Raw genomic sequence first — 20,919 nt, 5'->3', positions numbered from 1 at the left:
AAAAAATTGTGCACAGGCACGAATCTTAAAAGAGTGCTTCTCTTCCTCCGAGACGCCCTCCCCTCATTGTAGGGAGGGGGGGGGGGGGGAGAGTCTCGGAAGACCTCTCCAATCAAGAGTGGTAAGGAAGACGTACGATGTCGCACAAGCGACCATTGTCTTTCTCGCCCTCTTAGGAGAGGTCTTACGGAAGAGGACGCTTCATCGGGTAAGATCGAGTACGTCCTCCGCCTCGATTTACGCTTCGTTTTTCCCACAGAAAAGACGCTTTCGGGGCGTCCTGATTCGAGTCCGGAGCGAAGGAAGAGGGCGTCCCCTCGCCCATCTTCTTCTCAAAGGATAACTTCTTCGTATGGATCTGCACCATCCAAGAAGGGCCTAGTAGCAATTCAACAATAGTTAGATGCCTTTTTCGCAAAGAAAGAATTAAGATCGAGACATCGTAAGAAAGATCTATATCTACCCGTAAAGAAATCTAGACGTTCTCCTTCTTATTCTCCGCGTACTTCGTCCTCTCCGAATTCGTCGCCTTCTAGACCTCTTAGACTCATTCAGGAGTGCATAAGCACTCCTGTTGATAGAGTCTCTAGAAGTATCGGCGAAGGAGACAAAGACAATAGATGTCGCACAGGCGACCATCGTCTTTACCAAGAGTCGAAGGACGTTCAGAAGGATAGTTCAGACGTCGAGTTGGAGGAGAATGATCTTGGTGTTCAAGAACGAGAGGTAAGTACTAAACACAAGAAACGCCTTACTCGTCAGGACGCTTTTCAGGACGCTCATGAGGACGCTCGATGTTACAAACAAGACTAAGAAGTCGCATCATGGGTTCAGAAGATATTGAACGACTTAGATGTTACGACAGGTTGCTATATGAGGACGCTTTTGAGGACGCAAAGCGTCCTACTTCTCAGGATAGAATTAGAGGAGTTTTAGTACGACGTCCATCACGTCAGGTCGTGGATGAGGTCGCTTTTGAGGACGCTAGGCGTCCTACAATGCTATATCGAATGAAAGATACTTTGGCAAGGCGTCCATCACGTCAGGACGCTTTTGAGGACGCGAGGCGTTCTATAACGCTATATCGAAATAGAGATGCTTTGACAAGACGTCCATCACGTCGGGACGCAAGTGAGGACGCTTTTGAGGACGCCAGGCGTCCTAAGCGTCGAGAGCATTTTAAGAAGGCTCATCGTCCTTCTCATCAGGGCGCTATGCAGGATCAGAACGCTATACAGGACGCTTTTGAGGACGCTAGGCGTCCTATGCGTCAAGAAAATTTTTAAGGACGCTTGTCGTCCTTCACATCTTGGATTATTTTCTGTCAGGTATGTGGATTTCCCCCATATAGTAAGATACTAATGGTTTGTCAATAAAGGTTTTGTCAAAGTAAGTGGACGAACCCTCATTGACAAAAAGAAATTCTTTATCCCGTACAAGGGTTAGTTCTCATTGATAAAGATTTTGATAACATTTTATTGTTTAAGCGGATAAGCTCTCATTGACAAGATTCGGAAGAGCTCTTTTCATTAGTAAGAGATTCCTCAAGAGAAAAGACTTGTAGAAGACGTCCATGAAGTCTTAATTCCAATGGCATCGGAAGCTTGAATTGTCCTTTTCGTTCCTCAGTTCTCATTGGAGGATCTCCTTTGAATAACATTAATTCATTCTCTTGACGAAGAGAACGAAAACAGCCGTTTTCCATTCTCTCTCTTCCTCGTTGAGGAAAGAATATAGTAGAGAATTAGCTGTCCAAGTGGCTATAATACTTATGTATTTTATTTTTGTGTTATATTAGTACTGTAGGGTTCAAGTCATATACGCATATCGTAGCTTCTTCTATGGATGGCAACCGAAAGGACTGTTATTCAAGTTGTGTTTAATTGGGGGGAATTATAACATGCACTCCCTTCCAAGAGTTTCCGGGGTAAGGACAAGGCTAAAAGGTATTGTTACTACAACATCAACTCAGCTTCTACATTTAGCGAATTCTATTTCGCTTAAATATGCTTATTTGAGAGTTTTTCTTCTGCTAGATGATAATAATAAACTTCTTCCTTCGTAGAAGGGAGTAGATGGTAACGCAGGCAGAATAGTGCGTGACGATGAATCAATGCTGCTTTCACTGTGGATGACGCTAGTATTTTTTAATCGGTTACTCCCTGTCCCAACCTTCCAGGAGTTTCCGATTTAATATTTTGGATATTAAGAGTAGTGTTACGACAACGCGAACTCAACTTCTGTATTTAGCGAATCCTGTTTCGCTTAAAGATGTATCTTGAGAGTTTCTTCCGGCTCAAATAATAACAAACCTATTCTTTTGTAGAATAGGGTAGCTGGCAACTCAGACTTACTAGTGCAAGAAGGTGAACGTCGGTACACCAAGTCACCAACTCAGTACCAAGTAGCGCGCTGTCATGCTCGGTATGTTACGTCTCTCTCTCCCGAAGGATTGATTGACTAACCGTATCTCTGCCCTACAATCGTGGACTTTAAGCCTAGAATTGAAGGGAATTATAACATGCATTTATTAAACATTGCCTTCGTTGGCGAAACAATTTTCAACAGAGATATCTCTTAATCCTTTCGGTGCCCTTTACCGCACTGTTACAGGATTCTTTAAGAGTCTACCGTGGCATAGCACTATATTAAGGCTCTCCTGCTTAGGCAGAGCGCAGCCTTATTACGGAGGGAAGCATGCTCGGTAGGGGAAGGAATTAGTCTGCTGGGGACCATTTCCTCCCTGAAGAAGTTTTTTTCCCTGAATAGACTGCAATTCAGACCTGTACAGTTTTCTTTTTTCCCTACCAAAAATGGAATAATATCCAAGATCTAGAAACGATTCTGAATATCTCGCAATGCTTCAGGTAACACCTCAGGTGATAGCGAAACAGTACCAGGCATCTCTAGAGAGGTCAGATGTCCTGGCACATATTCTGAAAGAATTGTAAGCAATTCGGTCGTCCCTACATTTGTCCTGAAGGAATAGATCAACTCTGACAAATAACACATCTCTCTTGTCTCTCAAGAACTATCGAGAAATTTTCTCTCGATCCCTGTTCAAGTTAATGGTAGAGAGCCTGTTATGAAAATAGACATGAATGTAACGATTCTCAAGAGGTTTGTTACATTTAGCGAAGTCCTTTGTTACATCTCTTCGCAATGTTTAGGACGAAGAGGCTTCTTCTACTCTGCTCTCTTATTCTCGATCTGGGAGCGATAGCAATGGACGCCATCCTATGGTATTAAACGGGGATGGATGTTTAGCCTCTTTTCCCCGATTTCAAACTCTGGGGATGTAATAAGTTGATTCTTGAAGTCAGACGGAGCGAGAAGAACACTGTTCGCCCAAGAACATTGATTGCCCTATGTGGGCCTTCGAGAAGATAAATTCACAGAGGTAACAGTTTACTTTAACAGCGTCACTCTGAGAGGTATCGCAAAACCTCTCCGCATTAAGTCTGACGGAGTTCAGACTGTCGAAAGGTTGACCGAAACGAGAGGTTTTTTCAAAACTAATGACAAATGTCATTGCCAAGGCAAAGGAGTGTTGCCTATTTTGCATTATATCAATCGAAGTGGGCTGATTTTGGAAATGGTGTAGGAATTAATAGTGTTCTTTCGCCTCGATCTCTGTGAATTGTATTCCAGTCTTCTCTTTCCGTCTGAAGAAAGGACTAAGTTGTAAATCCCAATTATTACAAATACGGGAGTATGTGGTTGACGGCATTTGGGCTTAGAGATTTGGATCTGTCAAACAATAAAGCCCTTCACAATATTTAAGGTCTGTGGAAGTCTTGAAACTGTCTAGATCGAAGATTCTGGCATGGAACTTGGATGTAGTCTGAAGTTCTCGATGTCGAAGAATTTCGATCCTTTCCTTTCTGTGAACTTAATGCACGGGACCAGAAAGGCTAACTTTTCTAACCACTCTAGCTATGAAGGGTTAGGGAAGTTTTAAGCCATTATCAGATGTTTTTTGGTTTTAGAGAACATAAGGCGGTGTTATCTAAACCTTCCGTTCTTGCCTAAGAACGAGAACCCGTCTAACCCTTTGCCCAGGAGCTTGGAAGTCAAGGGGATGGCATATATTATTGGGCAAGAGCCAGAGAGAGTCCTGTGCCCTGTCGGGTCTCTCAAGTTTTATCTAGATAAAACTAAGAAAGTCAAGGTTCTTCGGACAATCTGCGGTGCTCCGTAATAACCAGACTTGCCCATATCAAAGAACACCCTGGCGTTATTGTTAAGGAGTTCTTTCAAAGTGGCTCATTAGTTATGTTTGGACAAAGATTTGAAATCTTTTAAACTGAATGTTCACGAGGTGAGGGCGCAGTCTCGGAAACATTTCAATAGAGAATGGCACTCGGTGACATCTTGAGTGCCACGTTTTAGCGAAGCAATGTTGTGTTCACTTCACAATACCTGCGGGATGTGAAGATAGAATATAAGATTTGCTGCTCGCTAGGGCCATACGTGTCCGCAGACACAATCTTGGGGGCAAGAAGTACAACTCTTCCTATCCTATAGAAAATGGTTAGGAAGAGTTGTTATTTACAGTTGTTGGGTCGACCGCCAGTGGCGGACTTCTCAATCATTAAGCCTTAGTTAAATATCCTTAACTGGCTAGGTTGGTCAGGTGGTGATATATTTTACTTCTTAGCCCTCATGGTATGGTCATATGGTCTAGTCACATTGTGGTCATGCTCCCGTTGACAGATCATCTAGAGCGCACCAACTACACAGGTAACTCTAGTAAAGCAGAAGCAGGCTTCGGTGACGGTAATCACGAAGTCAGCTATGCTAACAGGTAAGGAACCAAGATGTCAATCATCTGCACTTGAGGTGTTTCCAAAATCCTTCTATTCTGTCCATTCCCACCTCCAATGGTGGGAGTCAGCTATATATATATCTGGCAGGTAAGTGTCATGAACAAAATGATATTGTCATGATACAATAAAGTTTGTTCATACTTACCTGACAGATATATATAATCAAGTACCCACCCACCTCCCCTCAGGGGACAGTGGTATAAAAAATCTGAATAGAAAATGGGATGGTTCCTGAGGCCCGCCTCCCAGCGGCGGGAATGGGTACTAACCACCTGGCCGACCACTGCGTTTGCCGGGAGTTTTGAAATTCTGTCGTCGTCAGAGAAATACAGCTATATATATATCTGTCAGGTAAGTATGAACAAACTTTATTGTATCATGACAATATCATTTTATATTTCCTGACATTTTTTAATGTGTTTCGTAAAGTTAAGTGTACATACTATAAGAAGTTTTCTGCCGTTTGTCTCCTCCTCGTCTGTCGCCACTTTCGGAGATAGCCTCACACAAAAGGTAAGGTTCCACATTTTACTACATACGTACGTATGCACGTACAGTATTTCTTGTATACCATTTACACTTAATACACTTTATTTACAGGTACATACATATTAGTACTAGTACGTATTAAGTTAGGTATTGAATGGTCCAAATTGTTGTAGTATTTCATTGTTTATTGGTCAATTTAGCTTTATTATAAAATTTACTGTGGTGTTTTTGTAGGGCTTTAAACAGATTAGCCATTTTACATGTAAAATGCGGATCAAGATACGAAAAGCTCATGATACAAAAGCCACCTCGGAACGGATTAATTTCATATCTCGAGGTACCACTGTATAGATAAAAAAAATGGTTCAGTGTTCATCTTGAGAGATGCCTTAAGGAAAGAAGAAAATTGAGGCAATGAAGACCTAGTATGTCATCAATTGAAGAAAGTACTTAAAATCTTACTGCCATAAGTAGAATCCAGTCCAACCTGGAGTGCAACATTCTCAAGAATTACCTACTAATTCTGGCTCTTTCATGCTGCTGCAAGAAAGAATGACAAGATCTTGTTTAAAGAACAGTGGGAGAATAAACTGTGATTACTTTAGTAAACTTGTAGACTAACAGTTCAGCCTTCCATCAACTTACCAAAGCAGACCAAAGTCACACAATGACTGCTGATAATTCATTTTGTGTATATGTAGATTGCATCACTCTCTTAATAGAAAAAGGATGAAAATTATGTGGATTGATAATGTTGTTGCTTGCTGTGATGAAATAACCTCCTTTTCTGAGTCTTAACTAGTAAGCTTTCAAATGAGCAGATCTAAATTAAGTTGCCATGTAATTTGGAAAAGGTGTTGAATTCAGGAAAATATGAAAAAAATTGTTAAAATCAATAATTGTTTGTCTTGGCTCATACCAGGGAGGTAACAGAGGTAACATGGGAGCCAGTACAAGACAAATGTACTATGCAAAAAGGATATAACACAAATTCATGGATTTTGAAAAGTCATTTGACTGTGGAAACAGCAAATTAGATGGCCATTGCAAGGGCAAGGACTACAAGAAACTCGTCAAGCTAGTGATGTTTCTCTATCTCAACACTTGACTTTGTGTGAAGACAGTGGTTTGTATCAGAAGAATTTGAGGTAAATGTTGCTGTCCATCAAGGTTTTGGTGAGCCCCTTTTCGTCTATCACATTAAGTTACAAAGGCATGCAGAAAAGGAAGCCCTTAGGAGCTGCTTTATAAAAGTGACGAAGTGTTAGCAGTAGAACCTTAGGAGCACATAGTGGAAATGTTTAAAAGGTGGAAAAGTTGACAAGAAAAAAATAAAAATAAAAAAAGATTCTGGTGACTGGAAGGGAAGCAGAGAGAAATACATTCATGAGTGTTGCTTCACGGTTGATGTGGAAGGTTGGTGCTAGTGAATTCTGTATACTGTGTACTGAGTATAATAGATGGTGTCAGGAGCTGCTCATGATTACAAAATATTTAGGAAGTAAAAGATTTTTCGGTGTCCTAAATGTATCACAAGAGTAAATATGGAAAAGAGAATTGCAAACCTTGTGATATATTGGCAGATCTTATAGAAGAGTTTGAGGAGCTGCTGGACTGCCCTAGGTATTGAGATCAGTAAGGAAGGGCGTAACTTCAGCATGGGTGAAATTGAGATACTCTATGATGCTCCCTCTTTTTGTAGAATGCCTTCCACTGTGACACAGGCCAGGAACGACATTCCGGGCAAGGATTAGTAATGGTACAAAATTTAGATTGGCATCTACTGCATGTAGTGTTGGTGTCTCTAATGGAAGCGGCCAAAAACCTGGAGCACGACAATCCGTGAATTCCCGGGCACATGCATTGAGAAGGCCTAGAAGAATTGGAGGATGATAAGATAATCAAACAAGGCACACACACAAACACACTAAAACAAAGAAATCTGAGGCAAGCAAAGCAGTCGACTTGGGAAGGAGAGTGCAAGCCACCTCGTATACATATGAGTTGCCAGATGCCGCTAATTCCTTGCTTTACAATCTTTGTTTTTTATCGGTTTCTAGCTGGCGCAAGAAGACTATCCTATTGTTAAGACTGAAGGTTTGTTAGCTATGAAAAATACAAATTGATTAAACAGTTTGTCATATTAATAGAGAGAGCAAATATTTATAAGGAGTCCATTAAGCCTGTGCTACTGTATGAACCAGAATGATGGCACTGGCAGTGAAAATGAAGCTTCTGAAAAGATGTGACTACAGAAGACTGGTCAAGTACAGTGGAAAGGTAGTAGGTACGTAGTATGAATTAGGAATTGGCATGGAGATGTGGTGTTCGAAGGCTGAAAAGCAAGGCTCAAGATCTTTGAGATCGAGGTGCTTTGGATATGTGATGAGAAAGGATGAGGAAAGGTTGGCCTGAAAAGCAGTACATATGGTAGTAGCAGGACAGAAACCTATAGGAAGACCCAGGAAATCATGGAAATGGGCTAGTTGAAGACCTAGACCTGACAGGAACTCAGACAGAAGACTTTGTAGGGAATTCATTTCACACCTGACATAAAAAATATTGATAATGGTTATGGTATTGATATTTTGTGTTTTTGTTGAAAGAAACTATTCTACCCTGAAATGTATCATTTTTCTTATAAGTAGCATTTGAGAGGTGCTACCAAGTGAGTATAAAACTTGAATTCATAGTGAGCAGGCTTTTTATCTTTCACATATATTAATGAAGCAAATTGGGATCAAAATCACTTTTCATGAAATCTTTTGTTTACTAAGTGTCAGAATCCATTAATTAGCAATGTCATACCAAGCTAACATAGGCTTTGACCCTTCAACACACCAGGGAATGTTTCCAGTATGCAACATTGTTTAGACCCATTGCATAAAAGGTTATTCCTCACTCCTGCTCACTTTTAGAATTTATTACATAGAAGTTCATTTAACCTTTGCGCGCACAATTTTGTATGAAAAGCTTTGGTTAAATTATACTTTTGACTAGAAAGTTGGAGCCTAGCAACAGGCCACCATGCAACTATCTTGTAAGATCATCTTCATTTCTGCACAATTGTCTGACGCATTTGGCGTTACGTGGGCACAAATGGACAAGATCACATAATAAGATCACAAGAAAATGTGATTATAAGTAAAAAATAACAAAAGTTGAAATTGTTGACACAGCAGCAATGACCAACAAATGAGAGTAGTAATTTTTTAATTACTTATGGGTCCCTTTGGGGAAAATGGACAAACACCCACATAATTGAACTTATAGACTCACTGGATAGTAAGCCTAATCAGTAATCATTACACCTCAAATTATGAAGCAAAGGCTGTCCATTTAGAGAAAGCATAACACTTTGTTAACGAAAGTGTATCCTAAACATATCACTACCACCCCAGACTTACACGCTGAGGAGTGACAGAAGGGAAGGTACTCTTACACAGTCCTACTTGAGTCAGATGGTGTTTTTCATCCACTTTGGAAGCATGTAGCATTTTTTGCTCCTATAGAAGCCTCTTACTCTTTCACATGGTGTCAAACACGAGTGCAGGAGGTGATGACGCCACCTTACAAATTGTCTTAGAAAATTTGTCATATTGTCAAGTTTCTGCAGTACTTCTCATTCAAAGTGAGGTGACATACAAATTGAGAAACTTCCAGCTCATTGTATTACCATACAGTAATTCTGGAAAAAAAACAGAATTAGTGGAAAACACTAATGAGAAGCAAAACATATAAACAAACAAAAAATTTATCAGATTAGGATGATGGTTATATGGACCATCATTGGTTGTGGTATACAAAGAGTCAACAGATATAAGTAAGGTTAGAGGGATGGAAATTAGATTGTCTGGTATGGTCTTGCACTATTGGATTTGTATGTTTGTTACCAAAATTGATGTATAATTGTTGAATGACATTTTTAATACTATGTTAATTGGGGAAATATGTAAATTTGAGGTCCATTGATCCGAGGCTGCTCTGTGTTTTGCTTTAAGTTCACTACGCTGTTTATGATAATGGAATTATTCTCAAATATTTTAATACTGTTGGTTGTAGAGGAAGGCACTTAATAATTGAGTGTCAAAATTTTATGAATTTTTTGTGTGTCAGAAGGATATTGGTACAGTTTTTATTGTTTTAGTTAGATACTTGGAGATGAAATTATTGAAATCCTTAAGATATTTTGAAGTTTGTAGAAAGCAATAGTTATTTTTTCATAGATAACTTATTTAGATGACATGCTTCCAAGAATGCAGACCATTCTCATATTTGATAAATACATTTAAAATCTTGAATCACACTGTTCTTGAATAAGATAATCATACAAAGATGAGCTTGTTCATGTTATAATTAAGTAGGATCTACAAGATAATGATTGTGAAATTTTAATGAAGGTATGATGTGCTTGAAAAATGTAATTACATTGTAATAGTAAATAATATTTTATATGTAAAATATATATTATTTTTTTTTTTTTTTTTTTTTTTTTTTTTTTTTTTTTTTTTTTTTTTACTCTATCACAGTCCTCCAATTCGACTGGGTGGTATTTATAGTGTGGGGTTCCGGGTTGCATCCTGCCTCCTTAGGAGTCCATCACTCTTCTTACTATGTGTGCCGTTTCTAGGATCACACACTTCTGCATGAGCCCTGGAGCTACTTCAGCCCTCTAGTTTTTCTAGATTCCTTTTCAGGGATCTTGCGGGATCGTGCCTAGTGCTCCTATGATTATGGGTATGATTTCCACTGGCATATCCCATATCCTTCTTATTTCTATTTTCAGATCTTGATACTTATCCAATTTTTCCCTCTCTTTCTCTTCAACTCTGGTGTCCCATGGTATTGCGACATCAATGAGTGATACTTTCTTCTTGACTTTGTCAATCAACGTCACATCTGGTCTGTTTGCACGTATCACCCTATCCGTTCTGATACCATAGTCCCAGAGGATCTTCGCCTGATCGTTTTCTATCACTCCTTCAGGTTGGTGCTCGTACCACTTATTACTGCAAGGTAGCTGATGTTTCTTGCACAGGCTCCAGTGGAGGGCTTTTGCTACTGAATCATGCCTCTTTTTGTACTGGTTCTGTGCAAGTGCCGGGCATTCACTTGCTATGTGGTTTATGGTTTCACTTTTCGTATTGCACTTCCTACATATGGGAGAGATGTTATTTCCGTCTATCGTACTTTGAACATATCTGGTTCTTAGGGCCTGATCTTGTGCCGCTGTTATCATTCCTTCAGTTTCCTTCTTTAGCTCTCCCCTCTGTAGCCATTGCCAATTGTCATCGCTGGCTAGTTCTTTAGTCTGTCTCATGTATTGTCCATGCATTGGTTTGTTGTGCCAGTCCTCTGTTCTTTCTGTCTTTCTCCTGTCTCTGTATATTTCTGGGTCTTCGTCTGCTTTTATTAGTCCTTCTTCCCATGCACTCTTTAGCCACTCGTCTTCACTGGTTTTCAGATATTGCCCCAGTGCTCTGTTTTCGATGTTGACGCAGTCCTCTATACTTAGTAGTCCTCTCCCTCCTTCCTTTCGTGTTATGTATAGTCTGTCCGTATTTGCTCTTGGGTGTAGTGCTTTGTGTATTGTCATATGTTTCCTGGTTTTCTGATCTATGCTGCGGAGTTCTGCCTTCGTCCATTCGACTATTCCTGCGCTGTATCTGATTACTGGCACTGCCCATGTGTTTATGGCTTTTATCATATTTCCGGCGTTGAGTTTTGACTTGAGTATCGCCTTGAGTCTCTGCATATATTCTTTCCTGATCGTGTCCTTCATCTCTTGGTGTTTTATATCTCCTCCTTCCATTATTCCCAGGTATTTGTATCCTGTCTCATCTATGTGTTTGATGTTGCTCCCATCTGGTAGCTTTATCCCTTCAGTTCTCGTTACTTTGCCTTTTTGTATGTTGACTAAGGCGCATTTTTCTATTCCAAACTCCATCCTGATGTCCTCAGATACAATCCTTACAGTCTGGATTAGGGTATCTATTTCCTTGATGCTCTTACCATACAGCTTGATGTCGTCCATGAACATCAGATGGTTGATTCTGTTGCCTCTTTTCTTGAGTTGGTACCCGGCATCCATCTTCTGTAGTACTTTTGTCATGGGAATCATGGCTACTACGAAGAGTAGTGGGGACAGTGAGTCGCCCTGGAAGATCCCTCTCCTGATATTAACCTCCTTGCTAGTCTTATTCCAGAGCTTGTAAGTATTGTATTCCAGTTGCGCATTGTATTTTTGAGGAAGCTGATGGTATTTTCCTCTGCCCCATATATATTATTATTATTATTATTATTATTATTATTATTATTATTATTATTATTATTATTATTGTGTATGCTGGAAACAGACCTTTCCAACATGTTTTATTAAAAATAATGGTAGAATTCACAAAATTGATTTTATACAAAATTCTTTCAATTCTCCTTATGATTTGTCTTTCTGGCACGCTGGTATTATTAAGCAGCTGTCCAACATTCATCGTGCTGTAGGTCATCAATGGAATTTCAGGCTGGTGTTATCAAAGGCGACAGCCTATCCCTGATATCCTGTCGCCTCTGATAACACCAGCCCGTAATTCGGTTGACGACCTACAGCATAATGAATGTCAAACAGCTACATAGTAATACCAGTGTGCCAGAAAGACAAATCATAAGGAGAATTGTAAGAATTTTGTATAAAATCAATAATGTGAATTTGCCATTATTTTTAATAAAGTATTATTATTATTATTATTATTATTTCAATATCAACTAAATTTTACACATCTCTTTAACAGGTTTTGAAGAAAGTCGCCAAGATAGAATAGTGTTACAAGATATTGATGGTAATGCATTACAGCTCCTTATTGATTATGTTTACACTGCAGAAGTTCTAGTTACAGAGGAAAATGTGCAGGTAATGTAATTTAAAAGAATTATGTAGTAGGTTTGAAGTTTTGTATTTTGAGAATATTTGTGATATTTTAATGAGGTAAGTGGTAAAGAATTATTTTTGTCATTTGTAGAAACAGCTGCTAATCATTTTATTCTTTATATAGGTTCTTCTACCTGCTGCAAATTTGCTCCAGTTAACAGATGTCAGAGATGCTTGTTGTGATTTCCTTCAGTCACAGTTGCATCCAACAAATTGTCTTGGTATTAGAGCATTTGCAGACATTCATGGCTGCTTAGAATTGCTATCCATTGCTGAAAGTTATGTTGAACAACACTTTACGTAAGTTACGGATGTGACATTTCTGAAATAGTTCCTAGAGCATGGTAGTGGTGTAGAATAATTATACCAAGTAGTAGTATGTTGGCTAGAACCACAAGTGATCTCTTCAACTTTACCATAAACTCTGATGTGAGAAACTACTATTTTTTTTTTTCTAAGTACAACCGAACTGGATAACATCCGTTTGGCTTGTATTTCAATCATCTTACTACAGTACACTATTACAGTAGTTGTTATAAATGGCGTTATCTATAGAATAGAACTGAGATATCTTAATGTAATAACTTTATTCGCTATAGATCAAAGATCAATCGTGAAATATACTGTTAAATTTAAACCTAGTTGTAACTGAAGCTGAGAAAGCTGTTCAAGCTGCTAATGACTATTATCGTACACTGGCAACAAGGATAAAACTGCAGTAAACTTTTGCCATCCACAACCGTAGATAAAATTGGGATAAAATCATTTTAATCAAAACTACTGTGCTTGAAAGAACACATTTTACTGTTGGTTTCACGCCGATATAAGATAAATAATGTAAAGTTCTTATTACGATGATATAAAGGAGAATTGCGAACAGAATCACATAATTTTTTACGCAATAAACATGCCGCCAACGTAATCTGTTAACAAAAAAAAAAAGTAGTTCACATTCGCAATGAGACATATTCATTAAATATTTCCACCTAAAAACACGTATAAGGAAAAATAACCTTGTCTCATATAAGTCAAGTATCTAGATATTCGTTTATGCTAACTAGAAGCAAGAAAATTCGCTCAGAATTGCGTTATTTTGAAACAAACTCGTATTTGCCATCAGCTGATTTCAAACCACAACATTGGCCACTCCGCGGAATACTGGCATAAAGTTGCTGTAGTATTTTATAATACAATAATATGCGAATACATACAATATTGTTGGATACAGTGAAATAATGTATAACTTTTTAAAGGATTTATGGAAAAGATGCATAATTAATAAAATAACACCATGCGTTTTTTGGAACAGTGGCGGACAAGAACGAACATGAAGAAACATCCCCTGACAACGTGGAGCATAGTTACAAAGGCTGCCTTAATTTGTATCGTATTTCTGTACAAAAATGAAAATACCTTTACGTAATACATTTTCATACACATTTTAAACATAAAAGCATAAACATTTAAAAAATCGACACATCGTTCACTAAATTTGCACTTTTTAACTTGATATTTTCGGAAGAGCGGCAGACGGCAGCATACAAGAACGAACATGAAAAAACATCGTAGTCGATAACTTGAAGGACAGTTTCAAAAGCTGCCTTTTTATCATATTTCTGCACAGAAATAAAAATACCCTATTCGTAATACATTTTCATACAGATTTTAAACATAAAAGCATGAACATTTATAAAATCGACACATCGATTGCTAATTTGCACTTTTTTTAAATCTATATTTTTGGAAGAGCGGCAGGCGGCGGCTCACAAGAAAGAACATGAAAAAATTTCGTAATGGATAACTTGAAGGACAGTTTCAAAAGCTGCCTTCATATCATATTTCTGTGCAGAAATTAAAATACCTTACACATTATACATTTTCATACACATTTTAAACATAAAAGCATGAACATTTATAAATCGACGCATCCATAGCTAAATTTGCACTTATGTAACTTGAAATTTTCAGCATAGAACAGCGTCAGAGGTATATATTTTACCCTAATAACTATGTAATAACTCTCCATAAAATTTGTTTATATAATTTGTATAACCTTTATGGTCTGAACGGAATTTCTGCAAATGTATGAACTCGTTAGACAACGGTGCTAGCGGCTCTGTCAACTTAAAATTGTGCTGTAAATACCTTAGAATGCCTTATTTTGTTCATGAAACTTACCTGACAGATATATATATAGCTGTATTTTCTGAAGTCCGACAGAATTTAAAAATTCGCGGCACACGCAGTGGGGGGCGGCCAGTGGTAGTACCCATTCCCGCCGCTGGGAGGTCCGGATTATCAGGAACTATTCCCAGTTTTATATTCATATTTTTTTCTGTCGCCGGTCGGTAAACAAACTGTTTACAGACCTCCGCCTAGGATTTTGAAACTTCATTAGCCACTTAAGTATCCTAATTATTCTTTCGATTATTAACTTGGATTTGTGGCTAGGCATACGCTATCGTAAATTTTTTTCATTGCATTTGATGTCTGAAGCTAGTTAGCCTAGTTTCAGACTTTGTTGTCTGCATGGTAAGGTGAGGCTACCGTAACTTTCGGTAGACACTCGCATAGTAATATATGAACGTTTACATGTTTTCTTTGCATAAGGTAATTAGTGTAATGTGTGACTGATTACGGAAGAAGGAGGATTCAATTACGCATTTTAGAGCGTGTTAGAATCAGGAGTTTTCCTCCACAGTAAACAGAAGTTAGAAATAATGAACCTTCTAACCTCCTGTAGATTTTATTTTGCCTAACCCTGTGGTATGGCTTACGAGCCTAGAATAAGTGTCTGCTAAAGGATTACATCAAGTAATCTTAGACTAAAGTGCTCGCTCTCCAACCAGTGTTGTGAAGTGTAGTGCCCCTTGTGTTGTGGAGGGGGCGTCAGATCGGCCCCATAATGCCTCTAGGCCTGGACCTCTGTCGGACTCCCAGGACTCAGGAGAGGGCATGTCGAAAGCCGCAAGAGGGTTACGGGGGCTCCCCACCGATCTGGCGTCCCTTCGGCAGAACCTGTTGACTCTTCCCAGGCTGCTAAAGATCGTGCACTGTGCGCGAATCTTGAAAGATTGCTTCTCGTCCTCCGAGGCGTCCTCCCCACACAGGGGTTGGAGTTCTCGGAAGGACTCGCGCCCCCTAAAGAAGCTTTAGAGAAGAGGACGCTTCTCGTCCTCTCTCTCGTCACGAGAGGATGAGAGAGTAAAGAGACCACATTTTCCCTTTTAGAAGAATGCACTGGCTCTTTTCCTCCTAGGGACATTTAAGGAGGCTCATTCATCTTACCAGAAGAGTGATTTGAGCCTCCTGCGAGAACGCTCATGTATATATCATTTATACATTATTAAGGAGCTCATTCTCTTGCCAGAAGAGTATTTGAGCCTCCTGCGAGTGACCGCTCATGTATACATCATGTATACATTATTAGGAGGCTCATTTCATCTTGCCCAGAATAGTGATTTGAGCCTCCTGCGAGTGACGCCTCATGTATTTTTATATCACTTATACATTATTAAGGAGGTTCATTCATCTTGCCAGAAGATTTGATTTTGAGCCTCCTGCGAGTGAACGCTCTCATGAAGTTAGAGCTGTTTCAACCTCGCTAGCATTCCAAAAGAATTTGGTAATCAAGGACATTCTTGATTCCACCTTTTGGAGGAGCAACTCAGTATTCGTCTCCTCTCCTCATTGCGCTCCGTATACGTTATGTAACGTTCGCTTTACTTCGATAAAGCAAGCTGATAAGTTTGACGGCCGGCAAGCTGCTTTGCACAGTCAAACAACTTATGTCTCTGGTCGGCATAAGAAGGGCAATTTAGACGTGAGGAAGCTTTTGGAGGTGCTCGACGTCCTATAAGTAGAGACATTCTCCAGGACGCTCGGCAAGCACCTTGCGGAAGACGAAAGCCATACGTCTTCCTTTAGTGTTCACACTCTTCAGGAGCAGCGTGCGGCTCTCCATGGAGACTCGCATGAGGACGTCCCTTAAAAATATTCAATGTCATACGCAAAACGCTGTTCGTCATACATTGAGATGTTGGCAGGTCGCTCGCCAGGACGCCTCTTGGCGGGCCTTGCATGCATCAAGGCGCTCAACGAGTTTCCTCTCTGAAACGTCGTTCAGAAGACTTGGTGTTCTCTGCTCAGACACTCTCGTACTGGACGCTTTCCAGGAACGCTAAGCAGGACGCTTTTGAGGACGCTCGGCAGGAAGCTTTTGAGGACGGGCTCAGCAGGACGCTTTCCAGCACGCTTTTGAGGACGCTCAGCAGGACGCTTTTGTGGACATTCGCCAGGACGCTTCGGTGGAAGCTCGGCAGGACGCTAGCGAGGACGCTCGCCAGGACGCTAGCGAGGACGCTCGCCAGGACGCTAGCGAGGACGCTCGCCAGGACGCTAGCGAGGACGCTTTTGAAGACGCTCGGCATCCTACACGTCATGACGCCTCGGTAGAGCACTTGCCAAGGACGTTCTTCAGAACGATAGGCGTCCTACGCATCAAGACGTTCGGCAGGATTCCTGCAAGAACGCTCTTCAAGAGGGCGTCGTCGAAGTAGAGGAAGGAGTTTGGTCTCGTCAAGATGCTACTTCGCTTTCTACGAAGGGAGCGTTTCAATAGAATCCATCACTTGATGAATTCCAGGAAAACTGTAAGCAGATTTCGGTGTCATAAAACGCCTCGTCTGCTTTCGGGATTGCGCTGCCGAAGGGGAACATTAAGGTCCTTCCTGTCGTAAGCCCAGTCTCTAATCAGGAATCCTGCCCCTTCCTCGATTTCTGCGGGAATCGTGGGAAAAACTATATGCTCGAATTCCTGGATTACTTTCTGTCATGTAAATGGGTTAGTTTCTCATTGACAAAGATCTTCATAACTTTTATCGCTTAAGCGGATAAGTAACAAATTTCGGAAGAGCTCTCATTCATTTTCAGAACCGAACGTGGACAGTCGTTTTCCTTTCTTTCTCTCTTCCTCGTCCAGGAAAGATGTAGTAGAGCAATTCGATGTTCAAATTACTACAATACGTAGTTTGATCTTTTGCGGTCCATTTTGCTAACGCATGGGTCGAGTCATATACGCATATCGTATTTACCTCTGCGGATAGAAGCCGAAGGAACTGTTGTTCTAATGTATTTATTTGACACTCCCTTCAACCTTCCAAGAGTTTTCGGAGTAAGAACAACTCTTCAGGTATTGTTACGACAACACCAACTCAGCTTCTGTATTTAGCGAATTCTGTTTCGTTTAAATAGGCCTGCTTGAGAGTTTTTCCTTTTGCTCGATAATATCATACCTATTCCTTCGTAAAGGAGTAGCTGGCAACTCAGGCAGATAGTATTCTGTTCTCCATTGAAGCTTTCCTTCGAGGAAGACTTCTCCTTCACTCTTTTTGATAGAGATCGAAGGTGGTCCGATCTCCAATCCTTATTTTGTTTTCTTTAAGGCAAAGAATTTAGGATGGAGATCGTCGTTCAGAATACTATAAATATACTACGTATATTAACCTCGCGACATGATTCTACTAAGCAGTTGAATTGTCCGATGGGGATAGGCGCATATCCTAGTTATTCTACGGATTGCGACTTAGACGAGAAGATTCTAATGAACTGCAACATCAACTCAGCTTCGTTATTTAGCGAATTTTGTTTCGTTTAAATATGCCATGCTTGAGAGTTTCCTTTGGCTCGATAATTTCATACCTATCCCTTCGTAAAAAGGAGTAGCTGGCCAAACTCGGCATATAGTGCGAGACGATGATCAAGGCTGCTGTTACTGTGATCTACGCGTACCGGCTAGCTCGGTGTCATGCGCGTTGGTTTTACGTCTCTCTCCCTTGCGGGAATGGCTTAATAAACCGTCTCTTTGCCCTACAATCATGGATTTTAGCCTCGGGTTGAGGAAATTTCTAGTAATCTTGAATGATCATACCTGCCGTTTACTTAGAAAATTTCAACAAGATATCTCTTATACTTGTTAGGGTGCGGGTTTACGCACGGTAACATTCTGTACGAATCTACTGCGGCATAGCACTATAATAATGCTCTCCTGCTTATGCAAAGCGCAGCCTTATTTAGGGAAGGAAGCAGGCTGAGTGAGGAATGGATGAGTTTGCTGGGGACCATTTCCTCGCTGGAGAAGCTTGTTTTCCCCTGAATAAACAGCAATTCAGACCTCTACAAATTTTCCCTCACGAAGAAATTGGAATAACATCAAAGATCTTGTAATTCTAATTTTCTCTCAACGGCTTGAGGATCACCTCAGGTGATAGCGAGAGGGTGCCAGACATCCGAACAGAGAACGATGTTCTGGCACATTGTCTGAAAGAATTGGAAGCCAAATTAGTCGGCTTTCCAGTTCCTCGAAGGGTGAGTTGGATCGAGTGGCCCAAATCATCTCGGATAATTTCTCAGCTCTCTCATAGCTCGAGAAGAGAGAATTGGTTATGGGCTTGGGCACGGAACGTAACGATCCTCAATAGGTTCGTTAATCTAGTGCACGTCCGTGGGGGTCTTCTCGATCGAAGGCAACAACTACTGACGTCTGAGTAAATCCTCCTACTTTAGGAAGTAATGTCGAAAGTGAGGAGAGACTGAGGGAGTCCTTTCGTTAAGTTTTTTCGTAATATTGAAGACGAAGGAGCTTCCTCTTAAGTTGTTTCCCTTATTCATGATCCTAGAGATTAGCTTTAGTCGCCACATGTTGGCCTCTAAGAGGTTGGATTCACAGAGGTCAGGTAATTCAGAGAATTTTCCAAAGACCCTTCCCGAGAGAATCGGTGTAATCAAACATCGTCACTTAGTGAAGTATCTAATATCTCTCCTCTCTGAGTCTGAAAGCGTTCAGACTATCGAGAAGCGATAAGATCTTCAAGATTAATGGCAGTCTCTTGGCCAAGGCAAAGCAGTGCTGCCTATTTTCAGTTTCTCAATCGGAGGGGGCCGTTTCTGGAGATAGTGAAGGGAAATGACTGTTCCTCCACCTCCACCTCTGTGAATTTCGGTATTGGTTCTATCTTTCCGTATGAAGTATGAGATAAGATAGAAAGTCCTAACTGTTGTAGAATATGCAAATATGTTGTTGACGGCCTCTAGGCTCAGAGATTCGGTTCTGTCAACAACAAAGCTTCACGATCTTTGAGGTCTGTGGAGATCTTGTATTCTCTGGATCAAAGGTTCCGGCATGGAACTTAGACGTAGTCTGAGTTTCTGATGCCAAAAAGCATTTCGAACCTATCCTTTCTGCGAACTTAATACACGTGACCAGAAAGGCTAATATTCTAACCGCTTTAGCCACGGCAATGGGTTAGTGAGGTTTTAGCCATCATCAGAGGTTTTGGCTTTAAAGGACATAATGCGGTCTGTCCGCTAAGCCTTCCGTTCTTGATAAGACGCAAAACCTGTCTGACCATTGACCCGAAGCTTGGAGACCAAGGGTATGGCACAAATTATTGGGCAAGGGCAGTAGAGAGTCCTGTGCCCTGTAAGGTCTCTCAAGTTTTATCTTGATAAACTATAGAAAGTCAAGGTCAACAGACAATCTGCGGTGTTTCCGTAAAAGACAGACAGTTCATGTCCAAGAACACCCTGGCATGATAGCCAAGGAGTTCTTTTAAGAGGTCTCATTCATTATGTTTGCATAAAGATTTGAGATTTTTTCTTAATATCAATGCTCAAGAGGTGAGGGCGCGGCCTCGGAAGCATTTCAACAGAGCATGACACTCAGTAACATCCTGGAGTGCCACGCTTTTGCGAAGCAACTCTGGGTTCGCTTCACACTCCCGACAATCTGCGGTGTTCCGTAAAAAGACCAGACTGGTTCATGTCCACGAACACCCTGGCTTATAGCCAAGGAGTTCTTTTAAGAGGTCTCATTCATTATGTTTGCATAAAGATTTGAGATTTTTTCTTAATATGAATGCTCAAGAGGTGAGGCGCGGCCTCGGAAGCATTCAACAGAGCATGACACTCAGTAAACATCCTGAGTGCCACGCTTTAGCGAAGCAACTCTGTGTTCGCTTCACACTCCCGACGGGATGTGAAGACGACATTTCAGATCCGTAAGTCGCTAGGACCATACATATCCGTAGATATATTATTGGGTGCAAGAGGCAACACGAATCCTATCCTATAGAAAAGGGATAGGTGTGCTTTTTAACTTTGAAGGGTTGGTCGCTTTGAGGCGCGTTCCTTCTCTTTTAGCCTAGAAGTTATGGAACTAACTTTGATAGGTTAGGTCAGGTGTGGTTTTAGCTTCGGTGCCCTCAAAAGTATGGTCATATGGTCTAGTCACATTGTGGTCACGCCCCCGTTGACAGATCATCTAGAGCGCACCAGCTTACAGGTCTCTACCTCGCTGGCAACTCTAGTAACAACAGAAGCAGACTTTGGTGACAGTAATCACGAAGTCGGCTATGCTAACAGGTCAGGAACCAAGATGTATATCATCTACTTATTTTAGTTTCCCAAAATCCTATTCTGTCTCTTCCCCCATACCGAAGGTGGGATTCAGCTATATATATATCTGTCAGGGTAATTTTCACGTTTCATGAACAAAATGTTATTGTTATAATACAATTAAGTTTGTTCATACTTACCTGGCAGATATATATAATTAAAGTGCCCACCCACCTCCCCTCAGGAGACAGTGGCACTGATAAAATATTGAATAGTAAAATGGGA

General features: G+C 40.5%; 2 protein-coding genes across 2 annotated transcripts in view; one reads left to right on the top strand and one right to left on the bottom strand.

Annotated features, from left to right (window-relative positions):
• Positions 1 to 20,919, bottom strand: part of LOC135224576 (ring canal kelch homolog) — a gene marked incomplete in the record, with an annotated part of 536,926 nt that overhangs the window by 276,244 nt on the left and 239,763 nt on the right.
• The window catches only part of LOC135224830 (ring canal kelch homolog), a 120,981-nt gene that overhangs the window by 35,330 nt on the left and 64,732 nt on the right, over positions 1 to 20,919 (top strand). Inside the window, exons 4-5 of the mRNA XM_064264152.1 lie at positions 12,104 to 12,222; positions 12,365 to 12,540. Of these exons, the coding sequence (XP_064120222.1) occupies positions 12,104 to 12,222; positions 12,365 to 12,540 (295 nt within the window). The remainder of the gene's footprint in view (positions 1 to 12,103; positions 12,223 to 12,364; positions 12,541 to 20,919) is intronic.

This window comes from Macrobrachium nipponense, chromosome 12, assembly GCF_015104395.2.
Source record: "Macrobrachium nipponense isolate FS-2020 chromosome 12, ASM1510439v2, whole genome shotgun sequence".
Classification (NCBI taxonomy): domain Eukaryota; kingdom Metazoa; phylum Arthropoda; class Malacostraca; order Decapoda; family Palaemonidae; genus Macrobrachium; species Macrobrachium nipponense.
This window is presented reverse-complemented; position numbering and strand designations above follow the sequence as displayed.